Here is a 21,986-nt window from a genome sequence, read left to right as displayed (position 1 = left end):
ATCATCAGAGGATACTTATATTTTGAAAAACGAAACTCGTAGTTCCGGATGACGGCTCGCACGTTTTGTTACTACAAAGTGTTCAGATCCGATGACGGATTTGATCCGTTCATCGCAATATTTCAGACATGGAATTTGTAAGAACTTATAACTTATATAGGTATTTATACTTTTAAAACCGTCTGGGAGTATAAAGTACAACTGATTTCTTAAAAAAAAAGCGGAAAATTGATCCTATCAACAAGGTAAGCTACAGAACGGTGACGGATCCGAAGTAATTCGGTAGTAGAGTTAAATCCGAAGTTCGTCGTTTCTTCTGAGTTTCTTCGTTTCGGATTGACGTTTCGACGTTCTTTCGATGTAGACCGCTTTCATTCAGTTCATTATGTTTCAATAAAGAATCGCAAATCAAAGAGAATTATAATATATAAAATCGCAAATGAGAAAAAAAAGTACCTGAAAACAATATTTTACTACTTAATTTGTTTCTTTTTTGAAATGTAAAAGACATTTCCCCGACCTATTTAGACAAGAACGGGTTGGAATATAATATCTTCCTTAAATAAAGATAAAAAATATTCTATGGCTTTGTCCGACCCCGGTTTTAAACCCGGGACCATAGTGCGGTGGTCGTACCTACTATGCAACATAACTATACCATCGCGTTCACATAATATCGTAAAAGTAGACTAGATTGCACAGTCATTACCTCTATATTGTGTAGGTATATTCGTTGTAGGCATTTACAATAAGTACATCTAATTAGACAAATATTATAAAATATTTACTTATCAATAACTTTATCGGGTAGGTATTTACATATTATTATTGAAATACGGTCGATAAGAATTAAAAAAAAATGTAACAGTGTAGGTAAGTACAGTAAATGATCCAAGTACCTATTCCTGCAAGATATATTACAGAGGTATAAAAGTATTATTAATATTATAAACTAGATGTTGCCGGCAACTTTACTAGCGTGAAGCCTATGCCGGAATAAAAAATTAGAATGCTGCTACTAATACTATGCTAGCATACTAAATTATTGTAGAGATCTAATAGCGCCATATCTGCGAACACAACACCACCTATAAACAAATAAGATTAAAAATTGAAATATATTTTATGGAGGCAAATAGTATGGATAAAAATACCTAGCCTGCATTGTAATGTAGGATATGGTCTGTCAATGTGCCTAATTTTATCTAAATCGGTTTAGCGGTTTCTGCGCCCACTTGCATCAAACAACCAAACAACCATTTTCTCAAACTTTCGCATTACAATATTATTAAGATTAATTATTATGTTATAATAATTAATAATAATTAATTGTATATTAATATATTCGAAACGAAAAACTTGTTTTAATCATTCATACACAATGTATGTTTAATGTAATAAAAGTTTATTACAATAATTGCATTAACAAAAATTAAACAAAACATTAATTTCTTATGTTTATGCAAATGTTAGACATCGAAACAAAATTAGTTTTCGGATTTTATCTTTTATATTAGAGTCCGCCTCGTGACCATAAAAGCTGTAGTTTGCATGGTTTTTGGTTCGGGACAAAAATACAATACAAAAAAACACGATAAAATCCGAATATTAGTTTTATTTCGAAGATAAATTTTGATATTATTTATTTTAGTGTAAAAATACATTAAATAAAAAATATTATCCTGTGACAAACATTATAAGCTAATTGCATTGATTTTTATGACATCATTAATAAATACATTCCTACTAAATCAAAATAGGCGCAATTATTAATTTTATACAAGATTTTCCATTTCATTAGAACAAATAACATTTGAGACATTATTGCTTAAACTCTGTATTGAATGCATAACAAATATGATTGAGATTCAATGACAATGATAACATCCATAAAATCTTAGCAAATACTGCCAAATAATGTCCATAACATGAGAATATAATTTGTTAGTGAATGCAATACTTCTTTGATCATAAGACAGTCGCCACTTATACACTATTGATTAAATAGTTTATTGTTATGAATGGTAAGAAAGTACACTAGCATTGACATTTATCAGGATTTAAGCAACAAATTTAACTGAACTACAAAATAATAATTGTACTATAACTTACATCTAATAAGGTACTTATGATAATTCAAAGTAAACAAAAGGAGAAAACAAATACAATGTATTTTATAACTAAATACAATTAACATGCCCTATAACTTCTTTTTAGGTTTGGTTTTCTTTGCAGTCATTTTGCGTCTTTTCTTTTTATCTCTTTCACTCTCAGTGGTTGAGCTAGAATAACTACTTGATGATGTAGTGGTGCTGGAAGAAGAACTTGAGTCACTACTACTGCTACTGGTACTTGACGATGAATATCGTCTTTTTCTTATTTTAGTCTTGTTTTTCTTTTTATCTCTTTCGCTAGATGAAGTTGTATCGCTACTGGATGAACTGGAAAAAGATGACTCACTATCTGAGGTTGAAGTTGAATGTTTACGCTTCTTTTTATTATTGTGACTATTCTTTACATGTTTAGTTTTATCATTTTTTCTACTTTTACTTTTCTTATTTGCTATAGGTGATGGTGTACGTGGCTCACTGCCTTTATCCTCATTCATTGTGTATTTCTCTTTCTTGTGTAATTCTTTTTTCTTATATTTATCATTATTAACCATGTCTTTTTCTGATCTGTGTTTTCTATGTTGGTTTTTTTCCTTTCTTTCATTATTTTCTCTACTTGTATGCCTTGAATCTTCCTTCTCTCTATTGGAAGATGGTCTAACTTTGCTTATTCTTGAGGGTGATACCCTGGATTTAGAAGAGTCTTTATAATCTCTATGTAAATCAGGTCCCCTGTCATTGTTTTGCTCCGAATATCGAGAGTTATGTTTGTGCCTACTATCAATTTCATTTCTATGTCTACTTAATTTAGATCTACTTTTACTTCTACTTCTATGTCTCTTTTCAGAATCTTTTTCATTTCTGTGCTGCCTATCATGCCTTTTTTCTCTATCAGAAGTCCTATCTCTACTTCTGTTTCCTCTCCTGTTACTGCGATTACCACTGTTATTTTCATGGTCTCTTCCATTTCTATGACCCCTTTCTGAACTAAAAGACCTTTTGGATTTCTGATTGTCAATATGGTTAGCTAGAATTTCATTATCGTCTAAGTGTTTGACTCCTCTGCCTTTTCCTAGCCATTTTATTTTAGATACAGATTGTGAAAAGTCAACATGTATTCTTCTATCATCTATCAACACATTATCCATTTTAAAATAAGCTTCTTCACAGGACTTTTTATCAGAAAACTCTATAAAGGCATATTGTAAGGAATCACCAGTCTTTTTATCTCTTATTACTTCACAGCTGACAATTTTTCCAAATCTACTAAAGATGATTTCTAAATCCTCATCAGTTGTGACTGGATTTAGTTTACACACAAAGAGGACATTTTCTGGAGGGGCTATATTTGCATCTGGTAAGTCACCTATGATTTCTAAAATTGTTGCCCGAGCTTTGGCCTCTTTTTCTTCTAGCATTTCTTGCACTTCAGCAATACTTTTACCTTTTGTTTCATCTATTTCTTCATCAGGCGCGATTCTGCCACCTTTCAGTCGTTCAGCACTAGGTGAGGGAGATCTGGATGGTGCTCTCAGGCCTGGCGGATCATTGAATGGGTCTTCTAGAACAACTGTGTGTGTTATCCTTACATCTCGGTAAGGACGATGAGACTCGTCACAAATAACGTCGTTGAGTTTTCTTAGCACTTCCTGGCCCTCAGTTACTTCACCAATAACACAATGTATTCCGTTTAGAGAGTCTAAATCCGGTGCAAGAGTGAAGAAGAACTGCGAGCCGACCATCATGTCTCCAGTGCACACCATTGACAATAAGCCGGCGTCCGTGTGACGAATTTTTGGCATTTTCTCTCCCGAGAAAAATCTTTTGCTGGGGCCTTCCAGTAGACCAAAAACAGACTGCCCGCCAGAGCCTTCACCCGTGGGGTCTCCAGTTTGAGCTATAAACCCACTGCGTATCGTGTGGAAAAGGTTGAAATTGTAATATTTCATTTTGCATAGTTTCAGAAAGTTTAAACATGTCACAGGTCGTTGTTCGAGGTACAAATCTACTGTAATATCCCCAAGCGTCGTTTCTATAACAACAGACATTATTCGATGTACACTCAGTGTATAGTCAAAATAATGTAACAAAATAAAGCATTAATGTATTTTTCATATATAAATTTGACACATCACACATAACTTGTGATAACCTAACTTTTTTGAAGTACTGAGTGTTGCAATTTTCAAACATAATAGTGTTACGCTGAGTACGTTGATTGCACCCTCCATTTTTAGTCGATTACTGTCAACTTGAAATACGGCTTCCTAAAATTCAATATTTAATGTGACTATTTTCTTGCTATTTATCATGTTATCTCTGGCTAAGCATGTAATATTTTATATGAAATATTTAGTTCCAATTAGTATATTGATGTAGTGTTGCATTTTTATTATAACGCTATCTGTTGAATAAGATATGTAGTTTTTACTTATTGACAGCGAAAGTTTCTGTGTCTGAAAAGGTTTAATGGTTACTTTATAGAGGGCGCTGTACAATAAATTTTGTAAAACATTTCCGCTAGCGTGATTAACTTATAATTTGGTGAATAATTAAAATTATAAAATCATATTGTTTGAGTACATAATAATACAAAGGTTGTACAGCTTTAGAAATTCCGAATAATATATTGCAATTATGTAAGTATATTTAATACTTAAATATCATATAAAATAATGTTATTTACTTAATATTATCTTAGTGATAAGGTAGAGATGCTATATCTGTATAATTTGAGTGTCAAGCTAGCAAGCTATATAAGTAAATCGACTTCTTTGGTAAAAATTAAATGAAGGTATAATAAATATTTAAATTAAAAATAAAATGTTTATTTAGAAATGCACAATAGGTACCTTTTTCAGTATTCAATATCAAGGTGTCGGACCCAGACGATGCATTTTGCCGCACCTACTCACGTTTCAACAAAATCTAATAAAGGCCGTTCACTCACCCTCTTCCGACCCGACCTAATAAAGTGAGTATTGAAAATTTACCAACCATTCTTCCAAGAATATAAGGTTAGCCCAGCATGAATGACGATCTCTTCTAAAATTAATAATAGTGCATGGCAGAGCCAACTTTATGTAGAGGAATATAGAGTGGGATTTACACTACTAAGTTTTGCACAGAGGTTTGAAATTTTGTAACGGCAGACCCGAGGTTAGGTACATATCGAAGTAATAAAGTCTATCAGACGAAAAATATGATATAAACAAGCTGGTGTTTTCGCACCCTCTTTTTCAAAATTGAATAGGCATTTTTAAAATGGTTAGTAATTAAGGTTTGAACGTTACCAAGTGACTATCGCCTTGTTTTTATACTTACGTAAAAATATTGTAGGTTCTATTTACTTCTAGAAGACATAATGACATATTATACTTTGACTTAAACAGTCTTACTTACTTATAAACTTGTTTTAGCGCTAAGAGGTGGTTAAGAATTGCTCAAGTAGTACTTACTTAGTTGTCAAAAACATCACCGGTTTTCTAGTTTAAACCTTATACAGAGGCTAGATGGCGGGTTTTGACTTAGAGCTGATCGAGTAAATTTGTGTTTTTACTAAGCATAGCTTTTCGAATTTATTTTAAGTAAGACTGATAATGTTTAATTTCAATTGACTGACCCTCAGACGGACCTATCTTCCGGAACGAAGCAAATATGGTTCACAAGTAGATCCAGTTAAGTATTTACAATTAATACTTTTTATTCTAAAATAGTACCTATACTGTAAGTCTTAGGTATTCCGATAAAGATTAATCACTTGTAGTTTATGCCTTTGTTATTATAATAGCGTAGACATAGGTTGGTAAGTAAGTATATTAAGTAAATTCACTGATATTTTTTACAATTCTAATAGTTTTCTTCGAAATAAAATTTGTAGGTAAGTACGAATAAACAAATGGAAACATTTGAAAGCCCCATATCCTTGACTTATACCTTACTTATAAATTTAAAAATAAACAATACGATCTACATGAAAAAGCAATCGAATCACGATTGCGCGTCAAAAACAGCCAACAAATAACACGGGATGTATTTTTAAGAAGTCGACTCGGGGCTGGGGTGTCCTGTATTTCCATACAAATGTTGCATAATTTAAAAATCACTGCGTAGATGCGCTGCTCGTGTAGTAAAACTGACGTTTTGTACGATTCATTACACGCGCCGACCAAACTAACGCGTAGTCGTGAAGTTCTTTGGGGTTGTCGTAAATTATCTTTAATTTTGAAGATGTTGGTGCGGTGAAAGAACTAATGCTGACAAAATATGGAATATATTAATATTCTATATATTATCGACTTGGGAGTTCAGGCATCAAGTTAATTGCTGTCATGTGCTATAACTATACATTCTATAGATTAGTTAGGCTGTGCTATATGGACGATGGTGCAGTTCACCGCTGCTTTATTTAGTTTTATAAAGTTACGTGTCCCAACTCCAAATAACGTGGATTAGTCTTCTGTTGAATATATCGCCTGCAATTATATGGAATAGTGTGGAAACAGCCTTATATTATATGGCGACAGACTCGCCCCCTTTCACATCATGGAACAGAATCCACACGGCGAAAAGTAGGTGCACCAGTTGCATCTCTGCCTGCCCCTTCCGAGATAAAAAGCGTGAGTGTGTCTCGTACACATGAGGATATGGCCAACCTGCACTTAAAGAAAAAGTAAGTAGACACAAATTGGTTTTGAGCTTGGGTTTTGTACGTCGGAAAAATAAAGGGCAGTTTCAATTCGATCATCTTAGCTTGTAATCAATGGCACTAATTCTAGGTAAATGTTTTCCTATGCAGAAAGTAAATGTGTTCAAAGATCAATTAATAAAATAGACAATTTAATCCATCGAAAACTAAAAGATGGCGTTGTAATAAGTAATGACGTACAGTAGTCATAAATTAGGGCAATAGATGGCGCTGTACAATTTCTTTAATTTTGTACATCGCGATGTCAAGATTCTCCGACCCATATGTATAAGGGTTGGGGAATCTTGCCTCGTCAGTTCGGGAATCCAAAGCAACCATGTAAATCAGAGCGAGTAGTGAAGGAAGAACAGTGCGTATAAATGCGTCAGAGCGAGTAAGGTATAGAGGTAAACAAGTGCAACTTCTTAGTAATTATAAACTGTAGACTGTAGTGTTACTAGTGCTAATAATAAATATTGGTTTTATGTGAAAGAGTGTCTTTATTGTGTGAACCCGGACTCTTAGCACACACACTACACCAGAGCACCCCCAAACATTGGTCCTTCGAGCCGGATAGAGTTCAGTGACCTCTATCAAGTAAAAGGTCAGGGACTTCTACGATACAAAGTTTAGTGACCTCTACCAAGCAAAAGTTCAGTGACCTCTACCAAGCAAAAGTTCAGTGACCTCTACCAAGCAAAAAGTTCAGTGACCTCTACCAAGCAAAAGTTCAGTGACCTCTACCAAGCAAAAGTTCAGTGACGTCTACCAAGCAAAAGTTCAGTGACGTCTACCAAGCAAAAGTTCAGTGACGTCTACCAAGCAAAAGTTCAGTGACCTCTACCAAGCAAAGTTTAGTTTACCAAGCAAAGTTCAGTGACTTCTACAAAAGCAAAAGTTCAGTGTCCTCTACTGTCAGTTCACCAGTCACCATACGTTGCGGGTCGCAGCGCTACGTGCAGCAGCGGGTCCAGCAACTTCATTGGAGCCATCAAGTACAAGCAACCGAGCAGAGCAGAGCAGTATTTATTAATATTTATTATTTTATTTATTTGTTAATTAAGTAGTTAATTTAATAGTTGTAACAATGCAAGGGCTCGTCAATGCACAAGTTAACATACATAATTCTATTAATAGAGGTTTAATTAATTTCAAAAAGAGTCCTAAAGATCGTATCACAAAAGAATACGTAGAAACAAGAATTAACAATTTAGAAATAGACTGGCAAACTTTTAAAGCAAATAACCTCAAATTGTATGAAAACTCGAAATTAGAAGAAATAGAAAAGTCAATTTATGTTACGCAAAAACATTTACGAAAATTGTGAGGAAAATTACTTTATTTATAAGTCTTTGTTAGCATCCAATTTATCAGAAAAGGTGGAACAACCAACCAGTAACAATAATAAAGGCAATCAGTCGAACACAAATTCAGCAGCAAAGTTATCGAAAATTAAGATTCCAACCTTTTCTGGTAATTATTCTGAATGGACAACATTTCGTGATTTATTTACTTCATTAGTACACAATGATAATAGTTTAGATGATGTACAAAAGTTACACTATTTAAAAACGCATTTAGTAGGCGAAGCAGAAAAGCTTTTAAGAAACACTCCTGTTACGAGCGCCAATTACAGTCGTTGTTGGTCGTTATTAGAAAAGCGTTATAACAACAAAAAATATTTAGCCAATTGCATTCTCAAACGGTTATTCAGCCAAAAGCGAATGAATGCTGAATCGGCGTCTGCTATAAAAGATTTATTAGACACCACCAATGACTGTTTGGACGCATTAAAAAATATTGGTGTTGATGTAACCACATGGGATATCATGATCATTCACCTAATATCGTTTAAGTTAGATACTGAAACGCGTAAGCAATGGGAACTGAAAACCGCTGATGATCAATCGAACGATTTACCTACATTAGATCAGTTAAAAGAATTTATGGAAAGTCGTTTTCGTGCATTCGAAAATATAGAATTTAAGAAAGTACAAACGCAACATGCAACTGCTGACTCCAACCGTCCACATACGAAAGTATTAATAGCCACAAATAGGTTATGCGAATTCTGCAATGACAAGCACAAACTTTGCTTTTGTAAAAAGTTTGCAAACGAGGATTATGCAGTACGACGCGATTTCGTCAGTAAAAAATCTATATGTTTTAATTGTTTGGGCAGTAATCACAGTGCATACACCTGTAGAAACCCAGCTCGTTGTAAAATATGTAACAAAAGGCACCATTCTCTACTGCATTCACCAACTGATACATCAGAGCAAAGAAAAATGAATCTGATACAGCAAAGTCTCCAATAGTTTCGTGCTATGCGACTCGCAAGACCTTCAGGCCCAGACAAGTTTTATTAGCCACAGCGTTAGTGCATGCCGAGTCAGGATTAGGAAATCATTCAACACTAAGAGCTTTGGTTGATCAAGGGTCACAAGCTTGTTTTATAACGGAAGCAGCAGTTCAATTATTACGTCTAAAGAAAAACCCTGCAAATGGTATTATTACGGGTTTGGGAGGAGAACACTGTATGAAATCGAGATACATGGTTACAATCACAATAAGATCAAGAGTCGACACGAACTTTGAACTGCAAATTGAAGCCTACGTGTTGAAAAATATTACGTCATATCTGCCTGAAAGGGAAAATAGAGCCATTTGATTGGATAGAAATAAATGGTTTATGTTTGGCAGATCCGGAGTTCAACATTCCGAACAAAATTGATATGTTGTTTGGAGCCAATATGTACAGCCACATACTAAAAGAAGGCATGAAGAGGAGTCCAAACGGAAACTTTATTGCTCAAAGTACGAAGCTCGGATGGATAATATCAGGCACTGTCAATGAGAGGTCAAGCGAAGATAAAGAAATTTCGAACGTTATTTCAGTATTGCATACTAGAGCAGAAGAAGACATTTTAAAGAAATTTTGGGAATTAGAGGAACAATTACCAAGATCAACATGGTCAGAAGAAGAACAAGCCTGTGAAGAGATTTTCAAAAGGACAACAAATAGAACACCGGAAGGGCGATATATTGTAAATTTACCCTTCCGAGAAGATTTTGCCCAATGTCAAAACAATGGATCATTGGAGATAGCAATAGCTAAGTTCAAATCATTGGAAAAAAGACTCTCGAAAGACTTGGAACTCAAGGCCAGTTATAAGAAAGTGATTAACGAATATTTACAACTAGGGCACATGCGAACAGTTGAAGAAAAGGACGAAAAGGCACACGAAGCAGTATATTTACCCCATCATGCTGTTGTACGAATGGATAAATCAACCTCAAAGGTTCGAGTAGTATTTAATGCTTCCAGCAAGAATAAGCGAGGGGTTTCATTAAACGATTGTTTAATGGTAGGTCCTAAATTGCAGCCAGATTTAAGACATTTAGTTTTTCGATGGAGAATCTATCCAATTGTTATGGTGGCGGACATTGTCAAAATGTATCGTCAAGTTCGGATAGCAGAACAAGATGCTAAATTTCAACGCATTGTGTGGCGCGATAATCCTGAAAATAAAATTAAGGAATTTGAATTAATGACAGTCACATTTGGTACTGCTTCAGCACCTTACTTAGCGGTTAGGGCATTACAACAATTAAGTGATGATGAAGCAAAGGATTACCCAATAGCCGCACCACAAGTAAAAGAATCATTCTACATGGATGACTTAATGACTGGATGTTTTGACACTAAGGAAGGAGCCTCACTTTATAAAGAGATGAACGATTTACTTTTAAGAGGTGGATTTCAGCTACAAAATGGAACAGTAACAATGAAGAATTATTGTCATACTTCCTAACACAAAGTAATAAACAAGAGTTATATGGGCAGAAAGACAACATAGAAAAAGAACACAGAAAAGTTCAGTAAAGAAATTAAAATAGACGACATTACGAAAATATTAGGTCTTACATGGGACCGTTGCGAAGATAATTTTAGATATTCTGTGAATTTACCCAAGAAGAGTGAACCAGAAACAAAAGGTCAATTATGTCTACAATCGCCCGGTTATATGACCCACTGGGATGGATTGCACCGAGTGTGATAGTTGCAAAAATCTTTATTCAAAAGTTATGGTTGGCAGGTGTCGATTGGGACGAACCCATTTCAGCAGATTTAAAAGAAAGTTGGGACGATTATCGAAGTCAGTTACCAAAATTATCTGAAGTTCGTATTCCACGATGGTTACATATAAAGAAAGATACTGCTGACATAGAACTCCATGGATTTTGTGACGCATCAAAATTAGCGTATGCTGCTGTGATTTATGTAAGAATAGTAGATGATGATGGCAAGATACATGTCTCATTGTTAACATCCAGAACAAGAGTTGCGCCGATCAAGCAAGTTAGCATTCCACGCTTAGAGCTATGTGGTGCAGTACTGCTAGCAAAATTGTTAGCCGAAGCAGCTGAAATACTAAGAATAAAGAAGAATAAGATAAGGGCATGGACTGATTCAACAGTAGTTCTTGCATGGCTAAGTAGCCACCCCAGTAGATGGAAGACCTTCGTAGCAAATCGAGTCTCCGAGATATTAACAACACTAGACTCGTCTCAATGGTATCATGTGTCATCCAAAGAAAATCCTGCAGATTGTGCTTCAAGAGGAGTTCAACCGGCCTCGTTACCAGAGAATACGCTTTGGTTTTCAGGTCCTTCATTTCTTAAAGAAAAGATGATAATATACAAAAGACCAAACGATCTAAAAGTTGATCTGGAAGAAGCTATAAAGGTACATCTTAATAAAACTGAAGATGATAGCATTATACAACGATATTCATCATTACAGAGGTTGATACGAGTCATAGCATACTGTCGACGGTTTTATAAAAGAAAAGAATACAATAAATTAGACTTAAGCAAAACCGAGATAGACGAAGCGTTATTGTGTTGCATACAAAAGTTCAGAAGCAGGAATTTTGGGAAGAATATACGCAACTGCAAAAGAACAATAAAGAGTTCAAGTTAAAAGGAAGCAAGATAAGTGCATTAGGTCCCTATCTCGATGAAAAGGGATTAATCAGAGCTACAGGAAGGTTAGAAAAGTCACAATTAGATGAACAAACGAAACACCCTATAATTTTACCTCACAACTCACATTTGACAAATTTGATAGTGGCAGATGCGCATAAGGCTACGTTACATGGAGGTATTCAACTAACATTAAATTATTTAAGGACAGCTTATTGGATTATAAAAGCAAAAGTATTGTCAAGCAACACATAAATAAGTGTGTAAAGTGTGTCCGACAAAATGCAAAAATTCGAACGCAGTTTATGGGATCTTTACCATCAGTTCGTTGTACTCCAGCTAGAGCATTTAGTAACAGCGGAGTAGACTACGCGGGACCCATCAATATAAGAACAAGTAAAGGAAGAGGAAATCATTCCTACAAAGGTTATATTTGTCTATTTGTATGTATGTCCACACGTGCTATACACTTAGAATTAGTTAGCGACATGAGTACTCAAGCATTTTTAGCAGCCTTCAGAAGGTTCGTGTCCAGGCGCGGTCATTGTTCCCATTTATGGAGTGATAATGGCACAACGTTCGTAGGTGCCTTCAAGGAACTTAAACAATTAGTTAAGGCAGCTCACAAGTCGGCTGCTGCGGAATTAGCAACCCATGGCACAGAATGGCACTTTATCCCGCCTCACGCGCCCAACTTTGGAGGTCTTTGGGAAGCGGGCATAAAATCGACAAAATTTCACCTCAAGCGAGTTATTGGTGATTCAATGCTCACGTTTGAAGAAATGACCACACTGCTTAACCAAATAGAAGCTTGTTTAAACTCTAGACCAATAACGGTCATGGACAACACCGACGTGATTGAACCTCTTCCATTAACACCAGGACATTTTCTAATAGGCGAACCATTAGTTGCAGTGCCTGATCCTAATTATGAAAGTTCGAAGATCAATTCACTTAGTAGATGGCAGTTACTTCAAAAATGTATCAAAGCTTTTGGCGACGTTGGAGTAATGAATATTTAACAAATCTCTTACACAGATATAAATGGACTAACAAAGTCCCAGAACCAAACATAGGAGATATAGTACTAATTAAGGAAGACGACTTACCACCTAGTCGATGGTTGTTAGGTCGAATACTAGAAAAACACCCAGGGCAAGATCAAATTACTCGTGTGGTTACATTACGCACCAAGTCGTCAATCATCAAACGACCTACGTCCAAACTATGTATTTTACCTGCTAATGAGTGACTGTTATTACTAAGTTAGAATTATTTGTAATTAGATAATAAGTATTAGTTAAGGTTTTCTGTATTTGTTACCAAATCAATGCTAATTTAGTTGTCATTAAGTTAAGTTTATTTAGGATATTGTCATACTTGTTTATATTCGCTCATTGATAAGTACAAATGTAATGTAGTACATTTATATTGCCATGGTGGGCGGAGTCCAACATTTGAATTGTGAAGACCATTTCGTCACTAAATGGTCTTGGTGGGCGGCATGTTCAAAGATCAATTAATAAAATAGACAATTTAATCCATCGAAAACTAAAAGATGGCGTTGTAATAAGTAATGACGTACAGTAGTCATAAATTAGGGCAATAGATGGCGCTGTACAATTTCTTTAATTTTGTACATCGCGATGTCAAGATTCTCCGACCCATATGTATAAGGGTTGGGGAATCTTGCCTCGTCAGTTCGGGAATCCAAAGCAACCATGTAAATCAGAGCGAGTAGTGAAGGAAGAACAGTGCGTATAAATGCGTCAGAGCGAGTAAGGTATAGAGGTAAACAAGTGCAACTTCTTAGTAATTATAAACTGTAGACTGTAGTGTTACTAGTGCTAATAATAAATATTGGTTTTATGTGAAAGAGTGTCTTTATTGTGTGAACCCGGACTCTTAGCACACACACTACACCAGAGCACCCCCAAACAAAATGGTTTGATACATATCAATTGTTTCCGTGTTTTTATATGTACTAGTGGTATGGCATAATTTCTTTGCACATAATAATATTAGCCCTGTATTATATACTGTCCCACTGTTGGGCACCACGCTGGCCTAGTGCCAATTGGTAGACTTCACACACTCTCGAAATTCTTATAGAGAAGTTCTCAGGTATGCAGGTTTCCTCACGATGTTTTCATTCACCGTTAAAGCAAGCGATAATTCACAAAGAATACACACATATTTTTTTAGAAAAGTCAGAGGTGTGTGCCTTTAGGATTTGAACATATTAAAAATAAATTATATTACAACACCAGTTCTCCAACCCAAGTGCCACACAACAAATCTTATAAAACCAAAATACAAGCCAATAAATGGCGAACGTATCCGGATGACGCCCCGCTGTTAGATTTAATCTGTTTTGAACTTGCAGTAAAACGTAGCCGATAAAATAAAGTGAGAGGCGCGCAAAAATCTCCTTGTCTTATCGCCACCGAGCGGGATTACACATAAAAATGTTAAATGATCTCGAACGCGTATTGAAAAAATACGGGGGAAATGGCGAGATAAATTGGTTAAACAGCGCACGATCGATTGTAGTGCAGGCTTTTGGGCCTTGTTAAACCTAGCTTATAATATTCTATATTTGTGGAATGTTTACAGATAGGTTATCACCTACCTATTTAGTAACAAGTGAACGAGTATAATTAAATTTAAACATGTTAAAATGGTTTAAGCTTTTATTGGTAAGTTTCAATAAACAGATTATTGAGATAAAGTGATCGTGCGGTAAGTAGCTGTTTTATTGTAGAATTCTAATTGGTCTTTGTCACATACGGTTAGCGGTAGGTGAGTCGTACATTTAGGCCGTCATTACAGCAGATCAATAAAAAAGACAGGTATTGGCTGTATGATCGTTTTGTTCTTTTATAGATACAATAAAACTTAATTTTCTGAGATTATTAGTTAATCTATTCTCCATTCCTTTCATGGTTACACTAAAACCTATAACATAAAAAAAAAACTAATGTCAAATTTTAATTTCTTAATTAACGAAGACACACCAGTAGATCACAACTAATATACATGAGTTATAGTATATTCATTTAGAAGTATCAACTTTGGTTATGAGGATATCAACATGTCATGAAATTAAACTCTCCAAGTATTTAATTTCAGTTTTTGTTTGTTAATTGTTTAATGTAGATATTAAATCACTATTTTTAATCAGTATCTCACAAGCTTACTGTTTCACTTATTAGTCGATTGACAACTCTCTAAAGACTGAATCTAAGTGTGCAGAGAATAATATAAAACCGACTACTTACCATCGAAAACAATCTACCTTTTTATATATTTTCGAATCAATCGATCAACCAACATTACAATTAATCTTATTTTTATATTCTAAAATTATAGACTTTATTACAAATGTAAGTAAAAAACATCGAATGACAATAGACATGTTCATAACCGAAATATTTTATATATTTAAAAATCTGCGTTGTTAATTACAATCAAAATCACTGCATTTTTTTTAAAAAATGTACAGAATCATTACAAAACACATATATGTTTCAAAGTCTGCATTATTATTTAGCGAATGAAGTGCAACATGTCTTGGGGCCGCGAATTGTTCGTGACAGCGCGACACGCCCGCTGACTTGTCGCCTCTTGAAATCTAATCTACACGACTAATGCCAAATTTGGTCCAAAAATACCCCATAATACGCGGCCCTTTGTAATAATCTTTATAGAAATTTCAGAGAAAACATGCAATAACATTATGCATTTCAAAATACTTTGCCCTTGCAGAAGTTATTTCAAAGCATTACTTATAAGTACGCATGGTTGTCGGAGCTGTAATACTACTGTTTTAGCACTTAATTTATTTTCTGAACATAAATTAAATTTTTATTAGTCAGAAGATTTTATTTTGTTTATATGGGAAGTAATTTTATAGTACATTGTTAGTACAGGCATAGTTGTGACTTAGGTAGTAATAATTCGTAGACAATTGTTTTTGCTCTATTACTCGCGAATGCTTTTATGGGTTTACACTATATATACTTAGCTGGTAAAATATTACAAATCGCTCCCTAAGTAACAAATCAGAATAGCAATATTATAAAATCAGAAGGTGTCTACACGTGTCCATAAAAATATATTTTACGATATCACCGCACTGAAGTAATGGTATAAATAAAAAAAAGTGTCGTGTCGGAGCGTTCGGTGGGCCGATTGGCTTCGATTATTGCTCCGCTGAGACTAATATGCCTTTCTTTCGCAAATGTATTTTTGGGGAATGTTATTTTTTGGCGCGTCGGTCGCAGCTGGCGCGCGGGCCTCGTGAAATTGCCGGCTATTGGAGTGTCTCCGAGGGCACAGTTGGGATTGGGCAAGCGGGGTCACTTACGTTAAGTAGCCACTCAGCTGGGCACGTGTTCCTCCCGTGATAGTCAGCAGGTGCGTTTCGCAACCGTCGCGCCATTCTGATTGGAATTGCACGTACCATTATTGACAGGGGCTGATTTTTATTGACAATTTTGAGTTTTTATTGTTATTTTTATAGCCAGAATCGATTGCATTGGATGTATTAATTTTAGCGAGAAGGTTCTATATTTACGTTCCGCTATACAACCGGGGGGTGTATGGAAGCCAGATAGGTCAGTGGATTGAAGTCAACTGGTTGGGCGATATTTGCTACATGCAGACTTTTACAGTCGTATGGCAATTGATGATAATGATAAGTGTAGATGGATAGTCAATAGGTTTCCTTAAATTTTGGACTATGGTGCTAATAGTAAGTATAATTAAATACTTTATACTTTTCTCTTTCAAGACAGTGCCCTTTTTTTAACTACTAAACACGCTTTTATGAATTAATTTTAAAATCATAACTCTTCGTTATATTAACTTTTCTAATTGAACTAACAAAAGAATCGATAGTCCACTATCAAACTTTAATGTCGTGCAAACAATCTCTAATATAAGAACGAAGCCAAAAAGTAAACAAGAAGCAGAGCCAGTATCCGGCAGATATTAAAGGCATATCTCTCTATTATGAGCGGGAAGTTCTGTAATTTAAGGGCCGCGCTCGCTGCGCGGCATATGGCGGAGGCAAGGGTTGGGACCCTTCCGGTAATGATATATCGACAATTGTTTATTTTTCAGTGATTAGTGAGAAAACACAGGGCATTGTAGTGAGCTATTAAAATCAATTGTATTGCTGTAGGTATTTATGATTGTAGTTTTTTAATGTTGTTTAATAAATAAGGACTATTTTTTATTGTACTTTCTGGTATTTATTATATTGGTGATTATTTTATAAAGCGCTAGTGAGAGTTTAATTCTCTGTTGATATTTTCTGCCAATTTTATGAGTGTCAATTTTATTAATTAAATAAAATTTAAGTCATTATCGGAAAATATACTAAAATAGTTTTAATAGTGAAATTTCTACCGACCGAATTGTGATTTTGTAACAAAAACCTTTTACAAACATTGAACGTTAGTTCTTTGTCATACTGGTGGTAGGTCTGTTATATTATGTGACAGTCAACCCACGTAGGTACCAACGTAATATCTATTTCTGCCGCCAAGTAGCAGTGTGTAATCACAGTTGTGCTCCGGTCTGAAGGACATTGTAACCAGTAAACCTACTGGACATAATACGACTTAACATGTCATGTCTCAGGATGGAAAACGCAGCGGAATACAAGACAACCCTTTGTAAATCAAGGTGTTGGATGGTGTTTCTGCTGTTTATGGGGAGTCGTATCGCCTACTATAAGTCGAAGGGCAAGCTCGTTTCATCATAAAGCAATAAAAATAATAATACTTTCAGGTAAGGCTCATTCAAGTATACAGGCAAAACACTTTCAAATGGTCTTTGAAATAAGTCATAATATCGATACAAAAGCCGTCCAGCGTCTCATCCCATCACGTGCGGCCGTTTCTCAGACACAGCTGCAGCTCGCACTCGCATTCGATTATAACTAGCTTAGCGACGCTACACGCTACCTACCAACACTTTTATTATCATAAGTGGTTCCACTAATATATCAATACATTCTAGATACGATGCTCTTGCTTCAGTTAGCTAAGCTTATAATGAGTGTAGGACGTTGGAAGGATTTAATGATGGGAAATGAAATTCAATGAAGCGAATGAAAATGGTATCTAATATTAATATTGGCGATTGTTAGAATTTTTCTTTATCATAGATAGGCGGACCACCAGTATAGGGAATGATGCACTTGTGACTAACGACTTGGAGTCGCTACAGTTGCGTTGGGATGTCACTTCTCTAAGCGTGTTCTACCTTCTCCATCATGACGTATGCTCTGACGAATTTTTCAATTTAACCCCCTCCCCTCTTTTCCTCAGCAGAACCACGCGTGCTGGCATACGAAGCCACAACTTGATGGTTAAACCATCACGACCCGAACCCATAAATTTGCCAACTCTTCTTTACCGTACCATCAGGCGTTGGAATAGTTTGCCTGGGTATGTGTTTCCTCCTTCCTTTAATCCTAGGTGCTTCCGCCGTAGCGTGAAGAAGAATATTCTTAGTAGACCGTCACGATTGTGTCGAATGGCATGAGATAGCCATCTGTTGCCATTTGATACTTTATTTTGACGGGATCGCGCAGTGCAGTCACTTTGTCGTGCCAAAATAAAAAAAATAAAAATAAATACAGTTGCTTATTAGAGATACCGCTATACTATACTAGCTGTATAAAAGAAAGCTGCTTAACTCGCATGACGCGCCTTGGATAAGGAGTGTAAAAATATAAGTTCACTGGTTCAGAGTTCTTAAAACTTTTAATACTTTACCTTGTAAACGATGCTTAATGATTTCTTATGTTTACGTGAATGTTAGACATTGAAATAAAACTATTTTAACAATTTATTGGTTTTTTATATTATAATTTTTGTATCGACGAAAAACCAAAAATATTAAAAGACAAAAAAAATGTATAATAGTTTTATTTCAACTTGTGAACCATGGTTGCAATCCACTATAAAAAATATATTATGCTTTTTTACTTAAAAAAAAGCTTGCTGAAGAACTGCTTTATTTTGAAAAGGCATAATATTATATCCCTACATAATCTATCGCAATCACGAAATATACATATAAATTGTGTACGTACACTTGTCGGCAATCCAAACAAGTCTAAAATTGGTTGTCAGAAAACATAATGTCGGCAAGGAAAAGGGTTGGGTCGCGTGCCCTTTCCCGATTCTTGACATTTTAAATTGTTTATTTGCGAACAAGTGTCAAGTTATTTATTCAGTGATGTCGGTGCACCGTTCGTTTGCTTGTACTCGTACAACTTGTATTAACATAGAATCAAAGTTGTGCTGGGTTATGAAATATTTGGCAGTAAAATAGTTTACGTTTTAAAAAAATGAAGCAAAAAAAAATAAAAATATATCTATTATTTATTTATTATTATTATTTTATTTTTATTTATTTCCTAATCATGGCACATACATAATATGAGTTGAGATGCGCACTAAGTTTAGAACTATATTAGACTATTGTCCATATTATTAAGTTTAGTATTATACGCCTTAAATAATAGAAATAAATAAGTTTTATTTCATATGAAACTGAAGAAATATATTAATAATGGTCAGTATCTATAAATAAGAATAGCGTAGTCATTGCTACGGACTCGCCGCGCCGTAACCCGTAGCATCAAGATAGCTTTGTGAAGTGACATGAAAATGTAATGCTATCCAAAAATGTTGTAGTCTGATTACCATATCTAATATACCGTAGTATCATGTTTAGTTAAAAAATAGGCAATGAGACTACAGACTAATACGAGTATTTTTATCATAAACGAAAGAATTATTTCCATACTCATACTAATAAACAAAGTTGTTGATTTTTTCGCAGATTTACCGTCTCCGAGAAAGTAGAAAATTGAGAATAGGTTGATCTGATGGTGGTCGATCACAATCGCCAATAAGTACCTATGGAAATAGAGGAATTGCAGGTGCGTTTTCAATGTACCTTTTTGTTAGACAACGGCATCAGTTGCGTCGAGCTGGCTCATTCATTGAAAAAGTAGCTTTAGTATTTACGATCTGGAATTTTAATTAAAAAAGCTGACCGATAATGTGTTTGATACATTTTTTGTTTCAGCTTACAACAGTATTATCTGTGGTATCATTTGGCAGTCAACAACATGGTTTTTGGTTCACGCCGATGCGAGTTAGACTGACATAAAGATACGTATTCTAGTTTTATTTAAAAGTATTGTGTACTACAGAAAAGAGAATTGTATCACCACATACATAGTTGCGTATACATAAGCCGGATTAATTCATACCAAAACTAATTCGATCAAGATACTAAAACAATGCGATCACAGCCAACTTCCAAGAGGGTTAGTGACGTCACACGCCAAACTAAACTGTGAATTGCCGAGCGGCTAACCTGAAAATTGTGTGCGGCCGCGACCGCGTGATTAGCTCGCTACGGCTGGCCCGTTTTGTTTTGATATGGCCGGAGGTCCCACCGCACAGGCCGTGGCCCTGTGGCCTCACTGTGGCCACATGCGATGTAAGTTTCGGGTCGCTGTTACGAGCACATTGCGGTGACGCCTCTCAAGTTAAGACGAAAAACGTGGCCGACTAGTTCGGTTTGTAATGTACCTAAGGTGATAAGTTATTTTAATTGATTTAGAGTGATTTATGAATTTTAAAAGACAAAAAGTGAAAATATCACTATTACTAGATGATTGTATTTATATTTTTAATCTTAGATACAACTGCAATATTTTTTTTGCATAGCTATAGTTTCGTTCATTGAGGAAAATATCTGATCTTTTTTTATCAGATAGAGATCTTACATACAATTTTTCTTAATGGAAATTTATACTTAATTTAAGCATTAAAATGATTTCCCAATGCAATTATTGTAAACTAATAAGACCGTACCAATTTAAAGAACAAATTCATGCATCGCTACCGTCTCTACCGACCGCCTAAACACTGAAAACTGTCAAAGTTGGCGCGCTACGACGTCGCCGTAGCGCATGCGCGTACGAGCGAGAGACGTGTGTCTTTTCTTTCTTTCCCCCCGAACGAGGTCTGCGGGTCGCGGCTAACCCTCGGCGCGAGGTTTGCGGCGGGAAAAATGTGTGTTTCGGTGTGCCGATAGCGGAGCGCCGCAGGTCCGCAGCCCCGCCCACCGCGCTCGCGCCCGCGCCCGCACCCGCGCCCGCTAACGCGTCTTGAGCCACTTAGTCGGTAAGACGATGAACACACTGCAAACACCAGATATATTTTCCTATTTAAAAGAGTGTATTTTTGAAATATTTTTTCTCTGACATTGTTTAATCATGTGTTATTAATTTACTTTATAATGATATATTTTAATTATGAGTTAAGTAGGCGACATTTTACATGTGGACGTTGTCGAATATCGCTTTATTTGAATACGTCAATAGGGTATTATTATTTATGTTAAGGATAGTTTCATATTGATTTCGTTTACGATTTTCTTACATAGTTACAATAACAATATCTAATCTTATTAGTCTATAATATAATAATGTAATGAAAAACAAAATGCCTTTGAGAGTTCTTTTAGATACGAATGTAGTTTCAGATAGCCGAGCTCTCAGGTAAAGAAAACTCTATGAATAAAAAAAGGAAAAATACACAAGATAAGTTTGTGAACGCTGTCTTACCTTCCGGCCAGATATGGAGCCGCGAGCTGTCAAAATGGAGTGGGAAAAAAGGCGGGAATGTGGCGCCGCTTTATGTGAGGCTCGTGATGGCGCGAGACAGAGAGCCCGCGACGGTGCGCGTGCACCAGACAGGGACGTAGAACACAACGTGGTTTATAAGAAAACCCAAGACGTTGGGCGTGTTTGGCGGGTGGGCGTGTGGGTTACTTTCACGTAGACGAGTTGTGTGTGTGCTCACCGTACTCTAGCCGCACTAGTGTGCGTGCACTAAGCCTGTGGGCCGAAAGCGGAGGCTCATCCTTTTGTCAACGATACGACGCTATATCGGCTTTGGGCTTTAGTTATTAAAGTGCTCAGTTAAATTTTACGACGATATAAAATTTCCATTGTCGGCCGGCTCGAGGGCGCTCTGAGGTCTTCGTGCGGCGCTTGTCTGACGAGCACTTGTTATTATGCATGATTAAGATGTTATTTATATTCCAGACGAAATATGGAGTCACATTTTGAATTTTTGTTAGCGGTTCGCTGGCAA

The 21,986-nt window shown here is 35.7% G+C and overlaps 1 protein-coding gene across 1 annotated transcript; it reads right to left on the bottom strand.

Moving 5' to 3' along the window:
• Positions 1-1,812: 1,812 nt before the first annotated feature.
• On the bottom strand, positions 1,813-4,294 carry LOC115440239 (peptidyl-prolyl cis-trans isomerase sig-7). Its single transcript, XM_030164457.2, has one exon. The coding sequence runs from the start codon at positions 4,157-4,159 to the stop codon at positions 2,201-2,203; it is 1,959 nt and encodes a 652-aa protein (XP_030020317.2). The 5' UTR covers positions 4,160-4,294; the 3' UTR covers positions 1,813-2,200.
• Between the last annotated feature and the right edge of the window lie 17,692 nt (positions 4,295-21,986).

Source organism: Manduca sexta, chromosome 10, assembly GCF_014839805.1.
Source record: "Manduca sexta isolate Smith_Timp_Sample1 chromosome 10, JHU_Msex_v1.0, whole genome shotgun sequence".
Taxonomy (NCBI): Eukaryota; Metazoa; Arthropoda; class Insecta; order Lepidoptera; family Sphingidae; genus Manduca; species Manduca sexta.
Note: the sequence above shows the minus strand (reverse complement) of the source record. Positions and strands in the feature narration are given on the sequence as shown.

Coding starts and splice junctions, on each gene's coding strand:
- LOC115440239 (XM_030164457.2), bottom strand. CDS start 4,159: ATGTCTGTTGTTATAGAAACGACGCTTGGGGATATTACAGTAGATTTG.